The following is a 26,270-nucleotide window of genomic DNA, read 5'->3' on the forward strand; positions in this document are numbered from 1 at the left end:
TATGATTTCTATATGTTTTATGCTTAACTTTCTGATAAAGAAAAGGAAAAACCAAAGAATGAAAGTGAACTTGTGTTGGTTATAAGTAGACAAAGATACAATTCAATGATAACTCAATCGCCAGTTCTAAATATAACTGGTGGATGCAAACATATAATGCCTTGTGCTTTGTCAGAAGTCTCAATCCAGTTTCTACTTAATTTAGTCTTTCAATTGATATTTTGTGCAAATGTGGTGTCATCATTTGGTCCTAATCCTTCAAAATGACCTTGAAATAATGTGGTTTTCTTTAGTTCACCTAATAGAGAATTCTCTTAACATTGATTTATTATCAATGAGTTGTGATTAAGGTTATGCTGAGATTTTCCACTTAGCCTGAAAATTGTGTTTCACTTGAAATTTGGAGACTATATATCGTAATGACCAAACTTGGCTATCATATAAGTCAAGGAGATTATATTGAGCTAATATGTGACTCTCAACATGGAAGCAAGAAGAGAATTAAGATACTGTTATATTTTAGTCAGCATTACACAACAAAATAAAATTTGTGCAAATCACCAAAGTGGATTTTACAACCACAGGTATTGTGTTAGTTTAACTATCATATCCAAACATTCAAACTTAACCATGGTGCGCCAAGTTTCTTACTTTCTTATATGGAAATCTTGTAACATGACATAAAACATGATAATATTATATCCTCTTCTATAGATAAAAATATCTATTGCCACTTTATCTTATCCAACTATTACTACTTAATATAGTTGAATTATATCAAAATTGAGCATTTTTTTTTATCATATAGCATTGATATCTTCCACAAAAAAAATGCTATAATTTAATTCGGTCTATTATGATTTTTGGTTTATTTATTTTGTATAGATCACAATTATCTTTCATATGAGATAATCTCGCACAGCCAAATAGAATTATTATAAGTGACACAATTCTCTTTCTAAGTATTTAATGTAATTACATACTCAAAAATTAAGTTAAAAAATTATTGACTAAAAATTAGAATAATGTCCTGTCAATTGATCATATACTTATGGGAATATTTTTATTTTTTTTTAGGAAAGTGAGATAAAAATAATTTTTTTAAAATTACATTTCTTAGAATCTCTTTTTTTAAAATAATAGTCATCAAACATAGGAAGTTAAAATTTCCACTTCAAGATTTTCAGGAATGTAATAACATTCCAGATGTCAAACATCCCCTATGATTGATGACTCATTTAAATTAAGAGAATAATAATAAAGGAAATAAAAACCTCATAACATGATATTTTAACATATCTTTATACCTTTGAGGTGGGGTGTCTTTTATTTATTTTTCTTCTTACAAATTCACATAATTTTATTTTACCACATTTCTTATGAGCTTCTATGCCAAATGGAATTGATATTTTTTGATTGATTATTCAATCAAATACGAGCTTTACATTTTTCATAATTTTTAAAACAACACTCAGATTTCTTCTATAAACATTGGGCATAATTTGCAAATTACTGTAAAAGAATTTTTTTACTTTTTAGTCTTGTTTGCAAATTTGATAAATTATGACCTTTTTGACTAAAATTTATTAATAATATTGTAAAATAAATTGTATTGTTAAAAATATTAATTGTGGTATTAATTAAGGGTTGAAAAAGTGTATTCTGAAATTTCCGGCCAAGAAAAGTCAGTTACAGCTATCAATTAATTTCTGCTTATTTTAATTAGTTATATAATTAATGTTAGGATAATTATACCATTTTTTTTTAACTTTCTTCATTGTATTTTATTGAGCATGGGACAGCCAACAAGGCTTAATTATCGGGCACAACTTTTGTGTCATATTGAATAAACATTAAGCTTTTCACATTTTTACAAATTACTAAATATAACTTTTATTCACCACACAATTACACTTGGATGTGATTGTTTATTGACCACATAAAAATTTAAAGAGTGATCAGCCCTCCTAATAAAAGTCATGAAACAACCACTAGGATTAATATGGCTTTTTGGCCAGAATAAAAAAAAATAACTAGTTTTAAAAATAAAAATTTTAAAAATTATTTTGACTATCGTGGTGTGATTGAGAGAGGTGTTGTAACTACCTCAAACATATTCATTAGGATATAAAATTAATGAAGAATTTGTCACAAGGTGAAACGTTTTCAAGTATTATCACAGGTACAAATATCATACGTATCAATGTCTTCAGGTGGTATTACAGGTATTGATGTTTTTTGAAAATGTCGTGGGTACTGATGGTTATTGATGTCGTCACAGGTAATGACGACTTTTGAACGCATCATGTTTAGTGACGACTTCTATTTGGTGGTGCTTAAGACTAGCTATTCATAAGAGGTCACAATGTTTCTTCTCGAGACCAACCACAACTTCTCAAGATTAGCTACCGAGTTTTTCTCATTACTTCATCATCTCTTTTTATAAGAGTTTTGCATTTTCTTCATCTTTTCCATCTCCAGTTTGTATCTTAAATTTCTTCTTTTTTCTTAATATATTTTTAAACTTGTTTAATTAATTATTTGTTATTTTGGTTATGGTTATTGAGTATGAAATTATTTTTAAAAAAAATTGTAGAAATTTTTTTGAAGTATTTAGAGTCTTTGTGTAAGCTTTTAGGTGAAATGATTTTAAGTTTTATGTAGATTTATTATTTGTGTTTTTTTTTTTTTGTACAAATGTTCCTTTATATTTATAGTTTACATGATATTTTTTTATATGATTATAAGTATTAGTATATTAATTTGCAAGAATGTCACACATAGGAGTTGATTATGTACACGATAGTGATGATGAACAAGAAAATGTTCGAAGATCGCATGTGTGTCATATACCGAAGGGTATTAGTGACATCTAAAAATAAAGAAAAATAATTTGTACAATCTCCTTGTCACTCCCAACTCTAAAGCTTGGGGATGACAATAACCAACATCAACATTTGTGTAATGAACCATAATCATTTGACCAACAACAACCATTTCTTCAAGAGTATATCTTTGGTTCTAACTCTAGCCCCTCTAATTCTTGGACCAATTGGTACAGTCCAAGCTGCAATGAAAAATCAACACTGAATAACCTTTGCCAACCTAACAATTTTTTGTAGATATTGACCAAGCAACAAACATGATATTCAATACGAACCTATTATGTTATGTTATTCATTAAATAGAAAATCCTAACCAGTAAAACCAAAATATAAAATACTCACTCTTCCCTGAAAATCTCTTCACTCTTTGTAGATCTCTCTTTCATTCCTTCACTCTTCTAGAAAAAATTACTCACTCTCCCTTCACTCTACTTATTTATAAGTGAACCTCCCTTCCAACATTCAAAAATCAATCACCCACTCTCCCTTCCCACAAGCAAAGCCTCATTTCATTCAAACTTTTTTAATGTCCATGCTTGCTTGGAGAAGACTACTCAAACATGTATCAAACATGCACAAAAATCATCAATGATAGTAACGGTTTCTACTTGTCACTTCGGTCAAAAAGCAATTGACACACCTTTGTCTAGTCTGCAAGGATGTCGTTAGAACCTACGGTTGCACTTGAAAGCATTAGTACATCTGATGACACTTAAAAATATTTCACCTTATGATAACTTCTTCATTATTTTTGTCACCTAGTAAAAATGTCTCAAGGGGTTATTGACACCTCTCTCAACCTTGCCACAGTGGTCAAAATAATTTATTTTGATAAATAATTTTAAAAATAATTTAGTTTTTGAAAATCTTTATCTTTTTTTTTGTTTATTCTAGCCAAAAAGCCAATTAATATAATGGTTGAGAGAAGATATTGAAATAAAAATGTGAAGACTTGAGTTTAATTTCTATTACCGTATTTGTAATCCTTCTTATGAATAAAAAATAACTTATGACACACTAAACACCATAGTTTCTCTCTTTCACTATTCTATTTTTACTTCTTAAAAAAACTAAGTTACACTACACACTACACATTACTAATGTAAAATTTTAGCACCATCTAATCATGCCTAGATTTTTACTATTATATGAGGCAAGTTAATAATGTGTTTGGTTGAGATGTATGATTCAAAATGTTGAGAAATTTATGCTTTTATTCTTGAGAAAAAATATCATCCATGATTATATGTGAAAATAATGGTGCTTGAATTGTCCAATTGAAAACATACATATTAAATAAATATTTAAATATGTTTTATTTTTTTAAATTGGAGTAAATTTATTTTTAATCTCTTAAATTTAAAATTAATATTTTTAATTCTTGTAATTTTAAAAAAGCAAGGGCTCACAGGTCAGTTGGTTTGAGTTTGGGGGAAAATTCAATCCAAATCAATTAAATTTAATTGGTTTGGATTGATTTGGATTTTATAATTTTTTTTCTTAACCTAAACCAAACTAATCCAATATTAGATCGATTTGTTTCGATATTCAATGAATTTTTTTAAAAAATAAATTAAAAAAACATTTTTCCTCAAAGTAAATATATTTTTCAACATTAACTAAATTGATATATTATCAAAATTTAACTAAATTAATAGATTTGTAATATAGTTTCTCTTGATTTTTTTTCTTAATCTACTTGAGGATTTTCAAAAAGTGAAAGATTTGTCCAAGAGGTTTGAAGAAAAAGTTACATCAATCTAGTCTCTTCTAAAGTTTTTATCAAATGCACTATAGTGTGTGAAAATAATACTCAATATATTGCAATATAACCCTTCTTGATTTTTTTAAGTATTTGAAAAAATGAATCTGATGGAGGAGGCCCATGGGCTAAGGGCCCAACTACTAGGACTATGGCCAAGAAGATACATGAAGAATGGGCCCATGCTCAAGAGAAGCTCATCATACTTTTCAGTTGGGCTTTGACTCAAGCCCAAGTAGAATAGGAGTAGTGTAGGTTTGGGCCTTTGGGCTTATATTGCATTTTGGGCCTTGTATTTCGGCCACCTAGATTAGGATTTTAATTTCATGGCAATGTGAATTTAGGGTTAATTTAGGTTAGCATGTGCATGTTCATTTGCATGTAATTAGTATGGCATTTAGTAGGCATTTCGGCCATGTGCACACATGCACATGGTGTGACCGAAATGTTACTCAAATGGATACCAAATTACATCCAAATGAGTGCACATGCACATGGGGGAGGTGACCGGTTGGCACCAAAATTTGAATATTTGAATTCAAATTTTGGCGCCTAAGGTTAAGTAAACCATACCATGGTTTAACTTAACCTTAGGTTAAACCAAACGTACACCTTAACCTAAGTTTCCCTATAAATTCACCATTTGGCCGAGAGTTGTGCACTTTGGATCATTATATGAGAATTATTCATTTTGCTAATTCTCCCTCCGAAGTCTCCATAAACCTTTTCTCTACTCTACTTGATATCTTCTCCTTGTAGAGTTAGGTTCCTCATCTTCTATCCGAGATAGATAGGTGAACTTAGGCTACCTTGCTCCTTCTTTCAAGCTTCATTTCCTTGCTTCATTCCAAGGAACCAAGAAGGAGTTGTGTGGAAGCATCTATGAAGTTTTTCCTCCAAGAAGAACTTCATCAGAATCTATTATAATACAAAAACATCTTGAAAATAATACATACATATTAGTTTTTAACGAAATAAAAAATAATAATATATAAATTAATTGATTTGATTCGAACTGGTTCATATTTTAAATGTGTAAATTTGATATCCGAATCAATTAATGCCTAGTTTAATTGATTTTGTTCGAGTTAAACCTAAACAAAATAAAACCAAATTAATTGGTTAAATACAGTTATACAGATTGTCAAGTTTGTGGGACTGATCCAATCCGATGAACACTCCTACAAAAAAGTTTGTTTTAGTCCATTAGGATCATCGATAGCGCCCATCACGAAACATCAATTTAATTTAATATCCTACTGATTAAAAGAAAATGTTGCATTTAATGTCATGTTTTCATTGACAAAAATACTAGTAGATAAATTTTGTGCGAAACATTTAAGTGTAATACATCATTTGATCATTGAACTTTTTGAGAATTTTTAATTAAGTTCTTAAACTAAAATATTTGCAATTGGGTCCTTCATCATTTGACATTTTTGTAATTTAGTCTTAATTTAGTTATCAGAGTTAGTGGACTATTTTTACAATCCATGAAATTTGATAGAATATTTTGTATATATTCGTGTAGCTAGACAATCAATTTTAGAGTTTGGAAACAATTTTTTGGATTACATTCACGAGTAGGGAGATTGGACAAATGTTAGTAATTAGAGATTAAGAATTTGCAAAATTAGTGATTAAAGAGACTACAATGATTTTAATGGATAGTGTTTGAAACCAGAATAATATGGATGATGACATGAAGTATAATTTAATGTAATTGTCCATATGTAGGAGGATATAAAATATTTTATAAAATTTTATGAATTATATATAACATTTAATTACTAAATTACAAAATATAAAATAAAAAAATGAAAAGGTTGATTAGAATTTTTTTTAGATTAGAGACCTAATAACTAAAAATTTTCTAAAAATTTAGGGACGAAATGATGTATTAAACCATAGATTTTACAATAGGTGAGTTTTGTTTGATAGATTTACTAATGATATTTGAGTAAAGAAACAACTGCAATAATCTTTTATAAAATTACAAAGACTATAATGATTAATTTTAATTTTGAGAGAACAAAAAATAAATTTACCTCAAATTTAAAGAATTAAAAACATATTTAAATCTTAAATGAGATAAAATAAAATATATTTTATTAAAATTCTTCTTCGCTCATGATTTTTAAATGAATGGTGATATAAACATTTAACGAGTTCTTTCATTTGAATTTGGGAGATATTTTTTACAAAATCATTATTAAGTAAAACTTTTGAGTAACTAGTACATAAGATTGGCTTCTGTCGTCTTAACTATGAATATTTACATAAATAAGAGATATAAATATGCTTTATACTTTTTCTTCCCTTTTCCATGATTTTATCTTGTTGGGTTTTCATAACAAGGTTACAAGTCAATAAATGATAATGTATTAAGGATTTTTTTTTCATTAGGTTTTTGTTTCACCTGATTTTTCCTCACGATATTTTACCAATACACATTCTCAAATAATGGATATTCATTGAAGAGTATAATAAATATTTATTAGTGTTTGCCACTACAAGGAACATGAGTATTAGAGTCACAAGTTAGCACCAATCATGACACTCATACTATTAACATTAGCCAGGTCAAAACACTACATGGATGCAACCTTTTAAATTTATTTTTGTTTAAAATTTTAATTTTAAATATTAAATTAAATAACATTGACAATAATGATGATTGGACTTACACTAAGTAATATGATTTTGAAAGAAAAAATATTATTAACATTGGCTTAGTCGTTTCTAGTTGAAAAAAATCCAACTTTTTCTTTCTCTCCCAAATCTCTCATGTCATTATTTTCCTCTATCTTATATTCTTTATTTTTTTTTTCTAATGATTTTCTCTCATATTTCAATTTATTGCAAGTTTTAGACAAGAATGATTGTAAAGGTAAAGACAATAGTGATTGTAATGATGATTTTAGAATTTTCCTCTTAAACTTCTACTCCAATCTCTAACACAGCATGTTATTCAATACAACTAACACCTCAAACCAATGAAGAAAGAAGAAGAAAGTGACAATGATAGCTAAACATGATGATAAAGCTAAAAAGAAAAGTAAAACAACAAAAAAAATAAAGGTTGCTAAAATAGATGACATATTTTAAAAGGGGGTGAATTAAATATTACTTGAAAACTTTTTCACTATTTGAATCTTTTAAAATGTTTTTCTAGTAACCACAATCTTAAAAACCTTGAGTAATAAATCAACACATGAAAAACTACTCTTAAATATCTATTCATTTTCATGCATATGCAATGACAAAAACAAAGTGCAAAAATCTTAAAGAATTCAAGGAAGAGAGAATGAAGATCAAGATTTTATAATGGTTCACTCTTAACCTTAAAAGAGCTATATCAAATTCTCAACAACCTACAAAGATTTTTTTCACAATAATCACAATAATTCTTTATAATCAATTTCACACAAGAAATTTGATCAAGATCTCTTTCAAAACCTATGAGAAAGTCTTTTTCCCTTACTTGGTTGAAAATCCTATTCAATATATGCAAGACCCTCAAAAATCCTTTCCCTAAAAATTAATCTCACTACCCTTACCCCCAAAGATATAAGAAAAGAAAACACCTGTAGACTCTCCATAATAATAATTCTTCTACCTTTACTTTTAGAAACCATTAAAAAGATCTAATTAAGGTAGATAATTAATTATGATGTCATGAATTTGCCATTTTTTTTAATCTTGGATGTTATTAGAAAATGGTTATTGACTTGTTTTCAAAGAGAAAGTGAAAAATTATTTATAAAAAAAATTATATAAATCAATTAATTCACAGTGTAATCGATTAAAATAACCATCTTAAAAATTTTAAACTTATTATTCAACTACTTTAATCTTTTAAACAACTTTGTAAATGATTAAAGAAAAGATGTACATTTACATATAGTTAACTTAATCAACTAGAATAAAATTACAATTGAGTAGTGTGTTCTTCCAAAACCTACTTAATAACTCTCAAGACTAATCTTAATCAATTAAATTCGAACACCTTAATTTTTATAAAACAAAACAAGTCTACATTTAATCAATTAAACATTTTGTAATTGATTAAAATAGGAAGGAATATATAGTTTTGACAAAACAATCAATTAAAAACCCTCGTAAAAGATTAAAACAGAAAAACCTTATTTCTTTGAAAATATATTTTACTCATTGTAATCAATCACTTTGTTTTTGAAAACATATATTTCTTAATTATTAAAACATTCTTTAATTAACTTCCAAATCTTCATGCTCAATTTCTTTTAACTTTATAAAAGGTCCTATCACTTTACTTTAATTAAGTTTTTAAAGATAATTTAGCTTTCTTGTTCCAAGCACCCACACACTCTCTTGCTCTAATAATAAGAAGTAACATAATTATATTTTGACACATAAAGAAAAAAGATGCACGATCACAAGGTAAAACTAAATCTTCATGTTCTTCTCTTTGACCTTTCTTCAATCACCAATGCTAACAGAGGTGAGATAATAGAATATAAAAATAGATTTAATACAATAATAACCTTCAACTTTTGAGATACAAGAGAATAAAAAAAACTGGTAAAATAGGTTTACAACTAAATCTTCATGTTGTTATCTTTAACCTTTATCTTAATTAATTAGGTTTAATACGTGTTAGCCCTTAATTTTTTTTTGGATTTTTTAAATAGGTCTTAAAATTTAAAAGTTTGTAATTAAGTTCTTAATCATTTAAAAAATTTAATTAAATCCTTGGGGTTAATGGTCCATTGACAGTTTGTTAAGGTATGTCTAGGGACGTAATTACAAAATTTTAAAAAAGATTAGGGACCTAGTTAATAAATTTAAAATTTGTTTAATATGAAAATTTTAATTTAAAATTTTTTATTTTGAAAAGAATAATAATTTTTTTTAAAGTAATTACATAAAAAATTATAACTCCTTCTAAAACTATAACTATCAAAATTAGTCTGATTTGCAGGGTTATGTCATATTAGGTTGAACCTTTTATTTTGAAACCCTAAAAAGATAAACTCGATTTAATTGATTTAATTTGACTTAAAGGGTTAAATAAACTTATTTTTCTTAATACTTTTTAGTTTATTTTTTCTTATGAAAAAATATATACAAAAGAAAGAATATATTAATTTGATCCAACACATCAAGCTAGGTAGAGCAAATAATTTGTGAGCTATATGAAAAATTGGATTGACATGCTTTTCAAACTTTGGCTTGTTATTTAGTCCAAACTAAGCAGCTCATTTTTGACAACATTATTAAAAGTACAATTTTGTCCTTGAATGTAAGTTAGTTTTTTCCTATATAATTTGTTCAATATATGCATTGTATAGGTATAGGATGATCCAATGATTTTTTTAAGTTATAAGATAGAGAAAAATCTTAAAATGAGATTTATAGGATATGCAAGTCATAGGGATTAGGGCGTGTTTATCGTTACAAAATTTTATTCAGGAATAATACATCCTATGTTCTTAATGTTTTCATTTTTTTTAATTAAGTCCATGAAGTTAGAAAAGAATAAATAATATTTTGTTAAAGTCATATGTTTGTAAACGAACCATTAACTCCAGATATTTAGTTATAAAATGTAAAAAAAGTATTAAGGATTTATTTTTAGTTTAAAGACCTATTTTTCAACAAAAAAAAAACCCTAAAAATTTAGAGTTTAGAGTGCATTAAACTTAATTCATTGTCTTTATTTTGTTAGTCATGTCAATTAAACTAACTATATTAAAAGATAATGACTAAAATAGAACATTAAAAATTATCATAAACATATTTATAAAAATTTAAAATATATTTAAATATTTATCAAATAAAAAATATATTTAAGCCTTAAAATAACTATCCTGAATAATAACAATTTGTTGGAATTATTTTCCATCGATTGTATCCTTAAAATTTTTTCTACAACGAGAACATTTTACTTTAAATACTTTTCTTAATTCTTTTATATATTTATTTCATCCTTCTGATATTTTTAAATTGAATTTCAATATTTTAATTTTTAATAATAATTCAAACATTTTTATTATAATATAAATTATTTATTATAAATTTCAAATTCAATTTATTTTTTCAAAAAATATTTATATATTAACTACCGAATTGAATACAAAATGGTTAATATACTAAACTCAAATTTTTAATAATTAAAATTATTTAAATAGTGTTTGAATTCGATCCTTAACAGAAATATTTTGTTTATAATATTTATTTATTTTTGGTAATAAAGAAAATCTTTAAATAGACGTTCATAATAGAATAAAATTAGTTTAAGACAAAATTTTAAGATAATTATATAAAAGAAAAAAATTTATTTACATCGACAATCAATACAAAATCATTATTAATTAAATTTTTAACATATCGACAATCAATACAAAATCATTATTAATTAAATTTTTAACATAATTATTGTAAATTTTTAATTATTCATTTTAAAATTACTTTGCACTATGGTGTATAACATTGTTTCTCTTATTTATTACAAACTTTAATTATATAAATAAATACTTATTACACATGTTAAAACACACATAAACGAAAAAAATTGCAATAGTAATTAACAATTACAACAAATTTGGTTATCTTTAAAATATTATTATTATTATAATTATAGTATTTTTCTTAAAATTTAAATTAAATTAAATATTGTTTGTATATTTTTGTAGGGGTTAAAAATTAAAATGAAATGAAAGAGATTTGCAAAGGTGTAAGATGATGCAGAAATGAAATGAGTCCATGATTATTATTAGGGTGGGTAGAAAGAGAAAGTGAGTTAAAGAGAGAGAGAGATTTGTGTTGTGTTGTGCTGTGTTGTGTTGTTTCATAAACCCCACAACCACACTCACTATTCCAGCCTCCACCCGCTGAAAGAAACTCCTAATCGTACGGACCCTAACTCTCTTCTTCTTCTTCTTCTTCGCATGTGCAATTAACGCATCCTTAGATCTTTCTCTTTTACCCTATTCTCTTCTTCTTATTCTTCACCCTTTTCTGTTTCTCCCCCAACTACCCATTGACTTTCAAGTTAGCTTCTCCCACTAATTACAACAATTTCTGCAATCATTTTTTTTATTTATAATTTATTTATCTTTGCATGTGTACCTTTTATTATTCCCCACCCTTTGGAGCTTTGTTTAAAATATACACGTGTTGATGAAACGTTATTGCTCATGGAAACTGCTTGGTTTTTTTTTCTGATTTTTTTTTGGTTGTGTTCACGTGTTTCTCTGTGTGCGTGTGTGTGACTATATAAAAAAAATAATGTAAAATTAAGGGTGTCCTTTTTCCAAGTTTTGACCTTTTCCCTAGAATCTCTTGTTTTCCGGGTTTACTTTGTGTTGGGGGTGTGCGTTTTGAAGCCCCTTAGATGTAGTTGCTTTTGGAGAGTTAATTGACTGGTTTTGGGGAGTGGAAATTGTGTGTTTAGTCATGTGATTGTTGTGTTGGAAGTGGGAATTAAAGATGTTGATGATAGTGATAGTAATGTGATTACATTACAATGATTGGGTTTTTGACGTTTACATTAGGTGGGGACACAAAGAACATGTGGTTAGGCCTTACTATTATAGCTTCTTTGTGTTTAAAATTGGGTTCTGTTATAAATTAGGGAGATTGCTATTAGCTATAATAAGTTACGAACATGAGAAGCTGTGGATTCATATATGTATTCTTCTAGTCTGTTTTTCCACCTTTATCAATCTTTGCAGGGCTTTATTTCTGTGGGATTTGGTAATTTAATGTTTGCACAATGTAAAGTAAAGGCTTCTGTATTTTGATATAGGTCTATTGCTAATTGAGTATTACCATGTTGGTTATTACTATATTGCTAATATATTTTTTTTCTTTGTTTGATTTTAGTAGGTCCATCTTGTGAAGAAAAAAAGTGAAAAGACTGATTCTGTTATGTTCTGAATTTCCTCACTATAAACAACTAACGTGTTAACCGAAATGGAAACTGAAAAATCCAATGTTTCAAAGGCTGAAGAACTTAAACTCCTTGCCAACGAAGCATTCAATGGTAATTAATGCTTGAGAAATTTCTTTGTGATGTGATTCATGTACTTTCTTCAACATTGCAGTGAAATTTGTGTTGAACTTAAGCTGAATTCTTGAATTGGCTCAATTTTGATATGCAGTCATACTTTGTTGAGTTGTCAGTTGCCTCTGCTTTAACACATTTCTTAACTTATACTTGCTAATCATTTGAGTTCCTTTTTCAGCTCGAAAATACTCCCTAGCCATTGATCTATATACACAAGCAATTGAGCTAAACAGTCAAAGTGCAGTTTACTTGGCTAATCGTGCATTTGCCCATCTCCGGCTCGAAGAATATGGTAGTGCAATACAAGATGCCACAAAAGCTATTGAAACTGATCCTAAATATTCGAAGGTGCTCCAAGTCCTAAAACATTAGAGGCTTTCCTGTATTTAGTTATCATTAATTAAAACATGTCCTGATTATGGTTTATTGTTATAGGGTTATTACAGGCGAGGTGCTGCTCATCTTGGGCTGGGAAAATTCAAGGATGCACTGAAAGATTTTCAGCAGGTAACTATGTCAAATTATAAAGGTTTGTTACTTTGTTGTCTTTAAAATATTGGAATGAAGGAGCCTGGGTTGAAAATAACATGTTCACATTAGTGGACCTGTCTTATTGCAAAATATGGAGAACATGATTGATTTATATTAGTGGTCCTTTAGTTAGTCATGTAGGTAAACAATACCAAAGAGAATTTGGAGATGCAAAAAGAATTTGCAGCAACATTCACCAAGCTGGGAAACCAATCTGGACAATCCAGATTTCAGTTCTTCCAATTTGATAGTAGTGCTGCTATCAGTATCCATATTGAACATTTGTCTCAGGCCAGCACTTTCTCTGAAAGTTAATTATTTAGTAGATTTTATGAAACAGAGCTAAGATGGAATATACAGTATTAGTTTCTGTCTAATATCATCATATGTATATAATATGGGTTAGAGACTAGAGAGGATAGAAAAGAAAAGAAAAGAAAAGTGAAAAAAAGAAAGAGATGTTGCAGGCAGTGTTGTCAAGATTGAGACCCCACCTAGAATTGAGAGTGGGGAGGAGGTAAACTGGTAAATTGAGAGATCATAATATGGGTCGTTAGATCCTACCTAAAATGCAAATTGCAAAATTATATTGAAACATTTATATGAAATATAAAATGACATTAAAGTGACCACTAGCAGCACCGGTCCCAGTCCTGGTCCCAGTCCCACTAGCATCACCAACCTATGGTACGTTCACTTGCCAGCCGCAACAGAACCACTCACTCATGGTTCACCGAAACAGTGTTAAAACAAAACACTAACAAAAAAAATGCAGCACTCAGACACTTGACTTGGCTCAGTGGTGTCTTAGCTCAGCAGCTGAGTGCAGCACTTACAGAACAAAGCTCATAATTTGCATAATGTGGCACCAATATCTTCCACCAGAAGTTCCAAATACATTCAACAGGGGTGGTATTCTCCCATTTGATTTTAGGGAAGAGGTCGTGAAGAGAGTTCCCATCTCCAAAATAAATCTGACAGCTTCAAGATGTGAGATGATGCAGCCTAGCTCAGAACTCCTTGCTGTATTTGAGTCTGGCTTCCTGATTTTTTTAATGCTGTGTCCTGGATTCTCGCATCTCCATCTTGCAAGATTCTCTCTGAACATACCAAAATTTCTCTCTTCGGTTTCTACTCTTGATTCCATGTTTAAATTCAGTATACCAATTGCTGTTAACTGGAACCAGAAATAGGTAATATACACTGAATATACTTTGTTTGTTCCTGTTCTCGTATCAGTGTTATCAATCCAGAAAATGGGTTACAGCTACTGTAAAATGAAGGAAAAGAAATAATGAGAGGAAAAAAAATGAAAAATGTTGCACACTACTTTGATGGATTTGCTTCCTCCCATCCAAAAAATTCACACTCAATTCTTGTTTACCCCCTCCACGCTCTCCTTATACTCTTTTATCATGTTATTAACTGAGTACACATGACAGTTTATCAATTCTATTGTTATCGGACAAAAGTCCACACCATTGAAATCACTAAATAATATGATAAGCTCAAATTATATGTGAAATTTAGAAATTAACATCCTTTAACTGTCTTGTATTCTCCTCCACTGCAAAATTTACCAAATATTTTAACGTAACAAATAGTGCTACAGCATATACTTGTCTACATGCTAGAAAATGATGGATGCTTTGGGATTGCAAACTACTACCAAGCTCAAAGCAAAGTTTTATTGTACAACTATTTGCCTGACAATACTCTGTTAGTGAGTGTTGGGCTTTAAAGGGACAACATGAAAAAAAGGTGGTATAATAGATACGAGAATTGTATGATGGATTTGTGGATTCAAAATGATCGTATACGAAAAGATATTAATATAGCATTGTTTAAGGAAAAAAATGACTGAAAATCGGATAAGGTGCTTTGTTAATGTACAAAGCATGCTACTAGAAGCAGCAAGAGATTATATTGCATGGTTGTTTTTAGTTGCTTGAAAATGGGGAGAGGGTTACCATGAAGGACATTGGGTGACATTGTTGAGACTCAAGAGGATCTCATGGTAAATAATATCACCGAGCTGAATGACGACAATCCACATAGCCGACCTCACCTAGTGAGAAAAAGGCTTTGTTGTTGTTAGTACTTGTTTATGAATCTGTACATTACATTATAAATTCTTCTAGCATATACATACCTAGGTCTTGTATCTGAATACATGCATAACCACTTATATTTTCAAGTGATTGCTATCCTTCTAATGAAAACTACAGATTTTTTGCAAGCTAGAGTTAGGCACACCAAACTGTGTGTGGTGAAGAAATAGAAATATTAAGAAAAAAGAGATATTAGTGGTAGTGGTAGTTTAGAAGAAAAGTAGTTGGGATAATGGTGGATCAAGGAAAGAAAGTGGAGAGGCAAATTAATGTAGTTATTTAAGGATATTAGTTTCTTTTTCCTAATTACTTGATGACCTTAAAAGTTATATTTATTTATTTATTTAACAAAACATTTGACTTTGGTAAAATATATTTAGTACAAATTGAAGGTTCTGAAATACCTTCGCTATTCTCTTTACTGATAATAGATTTGTTGAGATTTTCTGTATGTAATGTTTATGCTGTTGGACTCTTATGTCTTGGAATGGATTATAACCAGGGTTTTAAATTCTGGTTATGGTTGCATTGTAGTTGTGATAGTTGGTGGCTGATGTGGGCCAATGTGGTCTGCAATTGCAGCCTGATACTGTTTTCATGGGTCACTGCAACTGAAATATTGCACACTTGGAGCTGCATCATGTAATGCGCTATGCAATTTAAACAATGGATGCCTATACAATTCTCTCTTATTTTTGCGAGCCCTTTGTGTAAATAGAAGCTGTTCTGTCAACTTGCTTTCTCATTCTAGATTTTTTTTTAAACTCTGGTTGCTAATAGTTATTGAAATTGTAGGATTCTGAAAATTTTTCTTGGCATGCAACCTTATTGGAATGATGTCACATGAAAGTCATCTTGATTGGCTGAAGCTGACAGTTCTTGTCCTTTAATATTGTTATATTTTGCTGCAACTTCTTTTTTAATGTTAAGTTGTTTGGGATATCTTTTAACCCAGCCTCTACTTTTAGGTTTTTATTTCCTTCAAAATAACCCTGATTACTACCTCACTGTTGTTGTTCTGTAACATGTACTTGTTTTAAAGTGCTAACATTTTGTATTTTAATATAATTTTATTGAATAGGTCAAAAAAATGTGTCCAAATGATCCTGATGCAACAAAGAAATTGAAGGAATGTGAAAAAGCAGTTATGAAACTTAAATTTGAAGAAGCAATTGCTTTGCCAGAGTCTGAAAGGCGCTCAATAGCTGAATCCATAGATTTCCATACTATAGGTACTATTTTGAATTTGGTTTCTAATGCTAGTATAGTATCTATATTTTCACCTTTTTTGTTTACCTCCCTCCCCTCACGCATACCTTTTTATTTTCTTGAATTTTTTTTTAAATTTTATTATTTCATGCAGCATGCTGTTATATCTCTTAACTTTTGTTTATTAAGGAGGTGTGGATACTAAGGGTGCTATTGCAACATTAATTTTGTAACGCTTCAAATAATATATAACATGCCCTTAACAGACTAACTGTAGTTTTGTTTTGATTATAAACACCATACTAGGATCCCTTATTCCAATATGGGATTAAGTCCATACCTAGCAATGAATCCTAACATATCCTTAATGTAATAATGTGGAAAAATGGTGCAATTGTGTTGTCATTTTGATAATTAAGTTATGCATGAGATTTCATCAGATTATTTGATTGGATATGGTCTTTGGTTTTCTCCCCATTTAATTGCGTTGTTGATGAGATTTTCTTCATTGAATACTGTTATTTTCATGTAGTAGATTGAATGGAGTTACATGCCAAACACTATCTTGTTTGATTTCATTGCCACTTTTTGTAGTGAAATTTGTATTGGCTACTGTTACTGATTCTTTGAATAAATAGTGGTCTTGGATAGCAATGAGATCAGTTTAATAGACCATTTTCCTATGAATTTAGGGATTTAATTTTTAACATCCCAGGTTCTTAATTGCTTATGTGCATCCACATGGAATTTGTTTTCAATCTTAAATAAGAAAAACAGGGTTTGATGTTGATAGAGAAGGAATAACAAAATAGTGTAATATCATTTCATCTTAGTATACAAAGAAATGGATATTTAAACATCTATATAATGCACCATCCAATGCTTAAACTTTCTTCTCCAACTACAGGAACCCAAAGTCAGAAAACTTTGGTGCATCTGGAGTGAAATATTATGTCTTCCTTCTGCTTGTTTCCTTTCATTTCCTCAATGGTTCAAGAGTCTAGAACATCTTATAGATATGATTACTCTTTCAAATAAGTATTGGTGATGTATGATCTCATCTATGTTTGTAACATCCCTTTGCATATTTATTTCAACCATTGACCATCCATTTGTTAGTTGGGAAAATTACCCAGAAGGTTGTGTCACCAATTTGCGATGCACTGATGCTTCGAGTTTGTATAACACTTTTAAGTTTTAACCAAATAATGACATAATTTAACCCAAGGAACATACGTAATTACCACTGCTAAAGAAGTTTCAGTTTCAGTTTGTATATTGATTAATCAAACATCAAACTAATTTAACAAATAATCTATCTTATTTTGATACTTGGTTAACTGTAAATAAATTATTGGTTAAATGAATATACAAACTAGTGGGAACACTTCTTGTCAAGTCAAACAAATGGATCATTTCCCTTGTGTTTCTTCCTTCCATCTCCTTCCTTTTCATTGGTAATTTAGAAGACTAAAATAAATAAATTAATCATAACACTTGAGTCTCATGTTTGAGGAACATGTCGTAGAAGTGAAAAAAAGTTCAAAAAATAGTCACATTGTATGGGTGACAGTACCCTTTTCACCTCCTGGTTGTTGCATATGGGTTTTTTCCTCCTCCAACCCAAATCAGTAGTAGTGAAGAATTCCAGGACTCCGTCACATACCTTATTCATCCTTCTTTCCCTCCCAAGTCCCTTTTCATAAATTCTAGGGATATTTTATGCTTGTCTCTTAATGAATGTTTGTTGTACACAATACCTTATTCATTCTTTCCCTCCCAAGTCCCTTTTCATAAATTCTAGGGATATTTTATGCTTGTCTCTTTATGAATGTTTGTCGTACTTTTCTATAGATCATCACTCTTTGTATATATTGTATCATTATAGGAAAGGGCCGCAATTCTTCGGTGACAACCGAAGTGGCCATAGCAGCAGTGACAGTAGCAGTTATGGCAGCGGCGATGTTGTTCAGGACATCAAAGACCACAATAGTAGTTGCAATTGTGGTTGGTTTGCTGTTGCTCCTTGGGGCTTTTTGGTGGAGTGGCCACAATACTGGTACATTTAGGAGTCCTTTGCATGACTTAGGTCTTAGCTTAAACTAATTAATACTTAAAACTAGTTAATTATAGAATGAACATTAAAAAACTCAGAATTTCAATTTAGGTCAGATGGAATGATTATCAATAATGCGTTAGAAATATTGTTTTGTTCTTTACAATGCAACTTAATTCCTTAAATTGGTTATTTTTTGGAACAAGTTAATCACATGAAAAGTATCTTGTGGCTCTAATAGTTCCTTAGAATGTGATTATTACCCTCGTTAGGCTTTCTGAATTTTGATACCAACCTAGGCTCTTTCTTTTTGGCAGATTTCTTTTCCTATGTTTTCCAATAAGCATTGTAGGTGCCATGTATTCTTCAATATACTTGTAAGAGTGTATTTTATCTGAAACTGTTAGAGGTTCAAGAAAGGAGGATAAGTCATCCCCTTTAACTGACTAATAAAGAATGTACATGTTATGCTTATTTTACTTTTTCCAGCTGCTTGCAACCTTGGTTGAATTATTTTTTTGGGGAGTTCAATTGCTACCTGGATCAACATCTACAAACTTCCATAATTTGAATGATTGTCCAGTATGTATTTTATAGATGCCTTTGGTTATGGTAGAGATGATGCATTTTTCTGATGTTCAAAATTTCCCCTTTTTATTGGATTGTTAACAACACACATTTAGTATGAAAGATTAATAGCCATTCTTGTTAACTTTGTATTGTCACTTGTCAGTGGTCTATATAAAATTAATGACTTTTTCCTTGATTGATATTTTTATTTTATTATATTATTATACTGATTCCAAGTTCTACTGTAGCATTTGATTTCAATCATGGACATGAACAATTTTTTGTGTTTCATTTTAATGGTAGATGTCGAGCCACAATATTCAGGAGCAAGAATAGAGGGGGAAGTTGTTACTTTGGATTTTGTGAAAAAAATGATGGAAGATTTCAAGAATCAGAAGTTCTTACATAAACGGTACTGAAGGAAGAAATTTCATTATATATCTGTTTGTTTCTTGATGAGTTATTGAAGTGTCTCCTCTCTTGTCCTGCTTCTATTTTAGGTATGCATTCCAGATTGTTTTGCAAACAAGAAAGATGTTGCAAGCTTTACCTTCTCTTGTTGACATACATGTTCCCGATGGCAAACATTTTACAGTTTGTGGTGATGTGCATGGCCAGGTAATTGGCTTATTATAATCTTTGAATTATTAATAATATTTTTGGGCCACAGACTTGATTTTGAACATAATGACTGCAGAGCTGACTTCTTAATATGGTAAAACAAATTGTTGCATTACTTGCATATATCTTCATGGTGCCTTCTGTTACTTTTAGATATTTAAAGGGTAGGATTGTTGTTATAGCCTCTGTTTTGATTTCCTCCCATACTTCATGGAATGAGTTTCTCTCATTATGTGGAGCAACTGGAGAGCTTATGTGCTGATAAGCATGCTATTATTTATTTATTTATTCTGTTTTCTGTGTTATATTTTGCTCATATGTTTGGGGGAACTTTGGTTTCCATGTTGAATTTAAGACCATTTAGATGAGAAGGGATGTTATTAGATGAGAAAAAAGAAAGCAGCACAGAAACATGATTTATAAAATCTTCCATGAATCCATGGAGAGTAGGGGTAAATAACACAGAACAACTAAAAAGAAATCCTCCTTAGAATGTTTTATGAAGTAATGCATTTGTAGTAATGATTTTATCCCATTTGAGAGGCACTGAAAATTTCTCCTTTAAAATTCTGGCATTCATTTTTATTAATAATCACCAATTTACAGCGTACAGGCTCAACTGCACTCCAGTACAGGGCTTTTCCTGTACATCACTCGACAAACCCTTGGAAATTACATTTAAAACTAAAATTGTTGATAAATGCATTCATAAACATCATAAACTAAAGAAAAACTACTAAAATAATAAGCTGACCACCCCTGCTGTTGTGAAATTAAGCATCTTCCCTTTCTAGTGGTTGGAGAGGGGAGGAAAAACATTCTGGTGTTTGAACTTTAACAACTCACCACTTTACTAAGCTGTGAGCTATCATGATTTACTATGTATGTCTGAATCATTCCTATTGTATTGTTGGCACTAAAAAGGAAAGTATGCTGTCTGAATGAATAGGATGATTGTCAATGTTATCAAATAACCATTATGGGTGCTGCCATAAAGGTATAATATGGTGTTTTTGGCCATCTGTTATTGCGTGTTGTATGGCCCTGTCTGCCATGGCTTTGTGGCGGTTTGCAATGCTCATGGCAGAACTTCCCCTCACCTTTTTTCTTCTCTTGTTATACTACCAAGTTGCGGCCAAACAACCCTGGCAAGCCTTCTCAGGCAACTGCCCTTTCCGGCAACCTGAACCATGGCGGCTTGAGCTGGGGCAAGCTTTTCCAGTGAACAAATCCGGTGACCCATAACTTTTTTTTCTTCTCCCTTCCATTTCGTTCATTTTCTCTGTTTGTCATTTATTCCTCATCTCTTTTTCTCTATTCTAATTCTCTGTAACTGTTTTTGTTCTTCATCTGTTAAATGTTTTTGTGCTGTTTTTTTTTTTTTTTTAAGTTTTGGAATTTTTAGTTCTGTTTTTTAGAATTTCATAATCATGTTCTCTGTTTTGTAGTTCTCTGCTTTCTCTATCAAACCTATAATGTTGTTCCCAATTCTTTTTTCATTTAATAACAAACTTAAAGTCATGCATCCTAAAACTATTTTCAATTTTTTTTTAATTTATCGATATATATATATATATATATATATATATATATATATTATTGTTTTTGTTTTCCATGGCTTTTTGGCCATAAGCTTCCATGTCATGCTATATGTTTATGGAGGACTTTGGCTCACTACCATAGGCTGTTATCCATCATTGATAACCTTGATACTTGTGTAGTTCTATGTAGGTAATTTGAGAAAGGAACTTAGGAAAAGTGGTATTTGAGAATGAACAAACTAGCCCATTTTTCACTAGAAAAACCAGCCTCAACAGTGCTGCGCATTGTGTTTCCAGAATACAGAGTAACTTGATAAATAACAGTCATGCAAGAAAAACAAAACTGGATTCCCATAGAAAAGTCCTTCCACAGTCCCACCATTGCAGGGCATGTAATTTATAACTTTGTCTTTTCTCTAGTTCCATTTCTGTCATACATACTTGAATGTGAACTGTTTTTTATCCAATTGCATCATGTTGCTTGGCTTTTTATTATTGTATTTTTTTCTTTAATTCTTAACCTTGCAAATCATTATTAATTTTTCAACCTTAACTTCTGCAGTACTATGATCTTCTCAATATTTTTGAGCTTAATGGGCTTCCTTCAGAAGAGAATCCATATCTATTCAATGGTGACTTTGTGGATAGAGGTTCTTTTTCATTGGAAGTTATCCTCACTTTGTTTGCATTTAAGTGCATGTCTCCATCAGGTAAACCCTAGATCTTTATCAGTAAGTTTTGTTATCTGTTTGGAGTCATTACGAATTTAAGATCCCTTAATCACCTGATTTGATACTTTTTAAAATGTGTTAGAATCAAAAAGGTTTTTTGTTTCGTGACATTATTAGTTGAAATTCATTGCAATTCCTTATGAAATTGAGCTACAAATTGCAGTAATTACTTTTATAGTTTTATTGATTCAAGTAAATTGTATAATGCTCTGTGTGATTGAACTTAAAATCTATTTATGTCTGTCCTCACATTGAGAGGATATTATTCTCTTGTTTCCTGTGATATTGTAGCTTGTTTTGTTGCCATATGATTTTCAGGCATATATTTAGCACGAGGAAATCACGAGAGCAAGAGCATGAACAAGATATATGGTTTTGAGGGCGAGGTGCGCTCGAAGTTGAATGAAACATTTGTTGAACTGTTTGCAGAAGTATTCTGCTGTTTACCATTGGCTCATGTGATAAATGAGAAAATTTTCGTAGTTCATGGAGGTCTTTTTAGTGTTGATGGGGTCAAACTCTCTGACATCCGATCAATTAATCGGTTTTGTGAGCCTCCTGAAGAAGGTTAGATGCACCCCTTTTTTTTTTTTTTGTCTCTAGTTAATCTCATTTAAACAGCACATACCTAAATCCCTCTAAAATTTCCATTCTTGCACTTCATTGACTACACCCCTCTGGCTTTTTCATCCTTGGTATTCTAGTCTTATTTATGTACCTAACTACCTATGTTTGGTATGTGTAGGGTTGATGTGTGAATTATTATGGAGTGATCCACAACCTCTCCCTGGAAGGGGCCCAAGCAAGCGCGGTGTAGGCCTTTCTTTCGGTGCAGATGTTACAAAAAGGTTTTTGCAGGAAAATAGTTTAGGTATGTTTTCCATTAGTCTGATACTTTATTGAAGATTATTTGTTCTTTAATCAGTGGCTTCACATAAATTACCAATTTACAGATTTAGTTGTGCGATCTCATGAAGTAAAGGATGAGGGTTACGAGATTGAACATGATGGTAAACTCATAACCGTGTTTTCTGCTCCAAATTACTGTGACCAGGTAACCATATCCCTTTTCCTACATTATTTTCTTAGTATTTTTTTGGCTTTTGCTTACTTGATTGATTGTCTCTGGAGATTTGAGAGGAGAGATGAGGGGGGCCTGGGGGAGTGGGATTCGATGATCCCAACCCCACTTAGTGGAAAGAGGCTTTTGTTTTTTTAATCTTTTCTTTCAGTCCATCTGTAATTACTTGTGTGTATGCTCCACTCTCAGTTAGTGGTAGCGTACGTAAACATGTTATCGAGACGAGTTCTAGGAGCGAGACAATTAAGCATGTTGCCTGATTAACCAGGATGCTTTTCTGGTCACATTAAGCGTGTGACAAAATAATATTTCACTGCCTTGCATTTGTACATTTGTTGTTTGAATGGACAGTGTGCATGACATGCTTAGATATATCTAAGTAATCACTTTTCCTTCTATGAAGTATATTTTGATGTTGCTGTTAAAATGTATAAAATGTTGATTTTTCATTGCATGCTGCAGATGGGTAACAAAGGTGCCTTTATTCGATTTGAAGCTCCTGAAATGAAACCTAACATTGTCACATTCTCAGCAGTGGTTAGTATCTTACATGTTTTGTAGTATGCTATGCTATATCATGTTTTGTCATCCTCAATTATAAAAATAAATGAACGTGTTGATTCTCTGTTTTATTTAACAAATATTTTGGTGCATTATGACTCTGCATATCTTTCAATCTTTGTTGTTATATGAGGTTAACATAATTCACTCGTGTCTGGTTCACTTTGTTGAATTTGCAGCCACACCCTGATGTGAAACCAATGGCTTATGCAAACAACTTCCTCAGGATGTTCTCATAATTTATTTAACTGACTAGAAGCCTAGAACTGCCAATGGTTTATGCTGTTTTGCAATGACTGTGTTATGCCCTAAGGGCAAGATTCAGGTGGTGGCTAGAGAGGATTTGGTACTGTGGTGGTACATGTTGATCACTGTTGTTATGTATAATATTTTTGGCTTCACATTTTATTAAAATTCATTTTTTCTCCCCCTAATGTTACCCCTTTAGTTTGTGTTTTTTGCCATTTGGTGAACTAGTGTAAGGAAATTTGCATCGTTATTAGCTTTGTGAAACTCTAGTGACAATGTTTTTACTTAAAATTAATTACATGAATCGCAGTTGATTAGACTTGATTCCAAGTTTGAATGAGATGTAGTAATTTATTTATTTATTTGTACATCATACTTTCGACTTTATTTATTTATTTGTACATCGGTTGTAATGAGGTTAAAACCAAAGATTGCATGCAAATTATTAAAACTCTCATTAGGCTAATCCAAGTGGGTTAAAAAATGTTTTCAAATTTTAGCATTCATAGTATCTTTTATGTATTTTATTTATCAATTTGAATTTTATCCTTGCTAGAAGCAATCTATGACGGTGTGATAATATTCATCTGTATTTTGATGAACATCTTTTTACAAAGTAATATAAAGGGAAAATTTAGTGTAGAAACACATGGCAATTTTTGCATGAGGATAATAACCTCAGGGTTTGTTGTCCTTTTATTATCATTTTCTCAATGTACCCTAGTTTTTTTTTATTTATTGATTGTTCATATAGTTGCTGTACTAATCAAAGATTTTATATAAAAGCACTGTAAAATTAAGTCGAAAGTATGATGTATAATCTTTCATGATTAGGAATTCATCAAGATTATACGCTAGATACTCGAAGGTTTTGTCCAAAAACAATAAATTAGAATATTCAATGGGTAAATCTATGTGAACAATGAACATATCATGTTATCTTGTCTAGCTTGTGGGTTGATTCATAGAATTGCAAATAAACAATTTCAGATCCGATGTAAGAACTTTGTTAGTGAATGATCTGTAAGTATTTTTCTAAGTTAAAGGTTTAAGGTTTAGAGTTTTGAAGTCTGTCTCTGTGAGTTTGAGAATTCAATTCACCCAAACTTTTCCTTCAGCAGTAAAAGAAAGATTAAAGAAATTAAGTTTAATTTGCTAAAAATAGAGAGAATAAATAAGACAATGTGAGATGCCGAAAAGAATCTGACTAGTATAATATCTTTGAGAGAGGACTAACCTATTTATAAGTACATATGATAACTGAACAATTACACAATAAAGAGAATAATACATAATGAAAATATAAATAGTAATGATTGATAATGAATATTGACATCCACTAATTAAGCCACTAATTTTTATTCATAACACTCCCCCTTGGATGTCCAATATTTAGAATGTGCCTCATTAAAACCTTACTAGGAAAAACCTTGTGAGATAAAAACCTAGTGAAGAAAAAAGAGTACATCATTCATAAATATTTATTTCTCCTCCTCATGAATACAATCTTTAAGACGGTGGAATCCAATCTTGTATATCAACTGTTCAAAAACTTTTCTTGGAAGTGACTTTTGGTAGAATATGCTTTGTTCTATATCACTTTATGTATCCATCTTTCAATTATGCAATACATGCAACATTATCTTTATATATAATTGTCGATGTCATTTTTCTAGAAGATAAACCATAAGTTTCCTGTATGTGTTTGAGAACATTTGAATATAATAACCCCATATTCATTGTACCTCTAAGATAACGAAAGATTTGTTTAACTCCACTCCAATGTCTTCGTGTAGGTGAAGAACTATATCTTGCTAGCAAATTAACAGCAAATACTATATCAGGTCGTGTATAATTAACAAGGTACATTAATGCTTCTATAGCACTGAGATATGGTACTTCGGGACCAAGTATTTCTTTATCATTTTCTTGGAGTCTAAATGGATATTTGTTAACATCTAAAGATCTTACAATAATGGGAGTGCACAATGGATGTGATTTGTCCATATAAAACCTTTTAAGTACCTTTGTTATATAAGCTTCTTGATGCACAAAAATTCCATTTTCTAAGTATTCAACTTGTAGTCCTAAACAAAACTTTGTCCTTCCTAGATCCTTTCATTTCAAATTCTTTCTTTAATTAATCTATTACTTTTGAAAGCTCTTTAGGAGTTCTAATAATGTTTATGTCATCTACATAAATTACAATTATGGAAAATCCATTTTCAGATCTTTTTATAAATATACATGGACAAATTGGATCATTTTTATATCTTTCTAGTAACAAATATTCACTAAGTCGATTATAC

At 30.3% G+C, this 26,270-nt stretch overlaps 1 protein-coding gene across 4 annotated transcripts; it reads left to right on the top strand.

The window, feature by feature from the left end:
* Nucleotides 1–11,382: 11,382 nt before the first annotated feature.
* PP5.2 (protein phosphatase 5.2) lies at nucleotides 11,383–24,285 on the top strand. 4 transcript variants are annotated; one of them, XM_020379150.3, is made up of 14 exons: nucleotides 11,383–11,541; nucleotides 12,517–12,676; nucleotides 12,879–13,048; nucleotides 13,136–13,207; nucleotides 16,424–16,574; nucleotides 18,440–18,610; nucleotides 19,481–19,589; nucleotides 19,678–19,795; nucleotides 21,902–22,049; nucleotides 22,389–22,637; nucleotides 22,816–22,941; nucleotides 23,024–23,124; nucleotides 23,614–23,688; nucleotides 23,892–24,285. In XM_020379150.3, exons 2-14 carry the CDS (start codon nucleotides 12,607–12,609, stop codon nucleotides 23,949–23,951), a joined length of 1,620 nt encoding a protein of 539 aa, XP_020234739.1. In that variant the 5' UTR covers nucleotides 11,383–11,541; nucleotides 12,517–12,606; the 3' UTR covers nucleotides 23,952–24,285. The 4 variants fall into 4 exon arrangements, with proteins under 4 accessions (XP_020234739.1, XP_020234741.1, XP_020234740.1 ...); XM_020379151.3 differs by having other exon boundaries at nucleotides 11,388–11,541; nucleotides 12,520–12,676; XM_083068452.1 differs by lacking the exon at nucleotides 11,383–11,541 and adding an exon at nucleotides 11,665–11,682.
* The last annotated feature ends 1,985 nt before the right edge of the window (nucleotides 24,286–26,270 follow it).

The sequence above is a fragment of the Cajanus cajan genome, chromosome 2 (assembly GCF_000230855.2).
Source record: "Cajanus cajan strain Asha chromosome 2, NIPB_CcT2T_4, whole genome shotgun sequence".
NCBI lineage: Eukaryota > Viridiplantae > Streptophyta > Magnoliopsida > Fabales > Fabaceae > Cajanus > Cajanus cajan.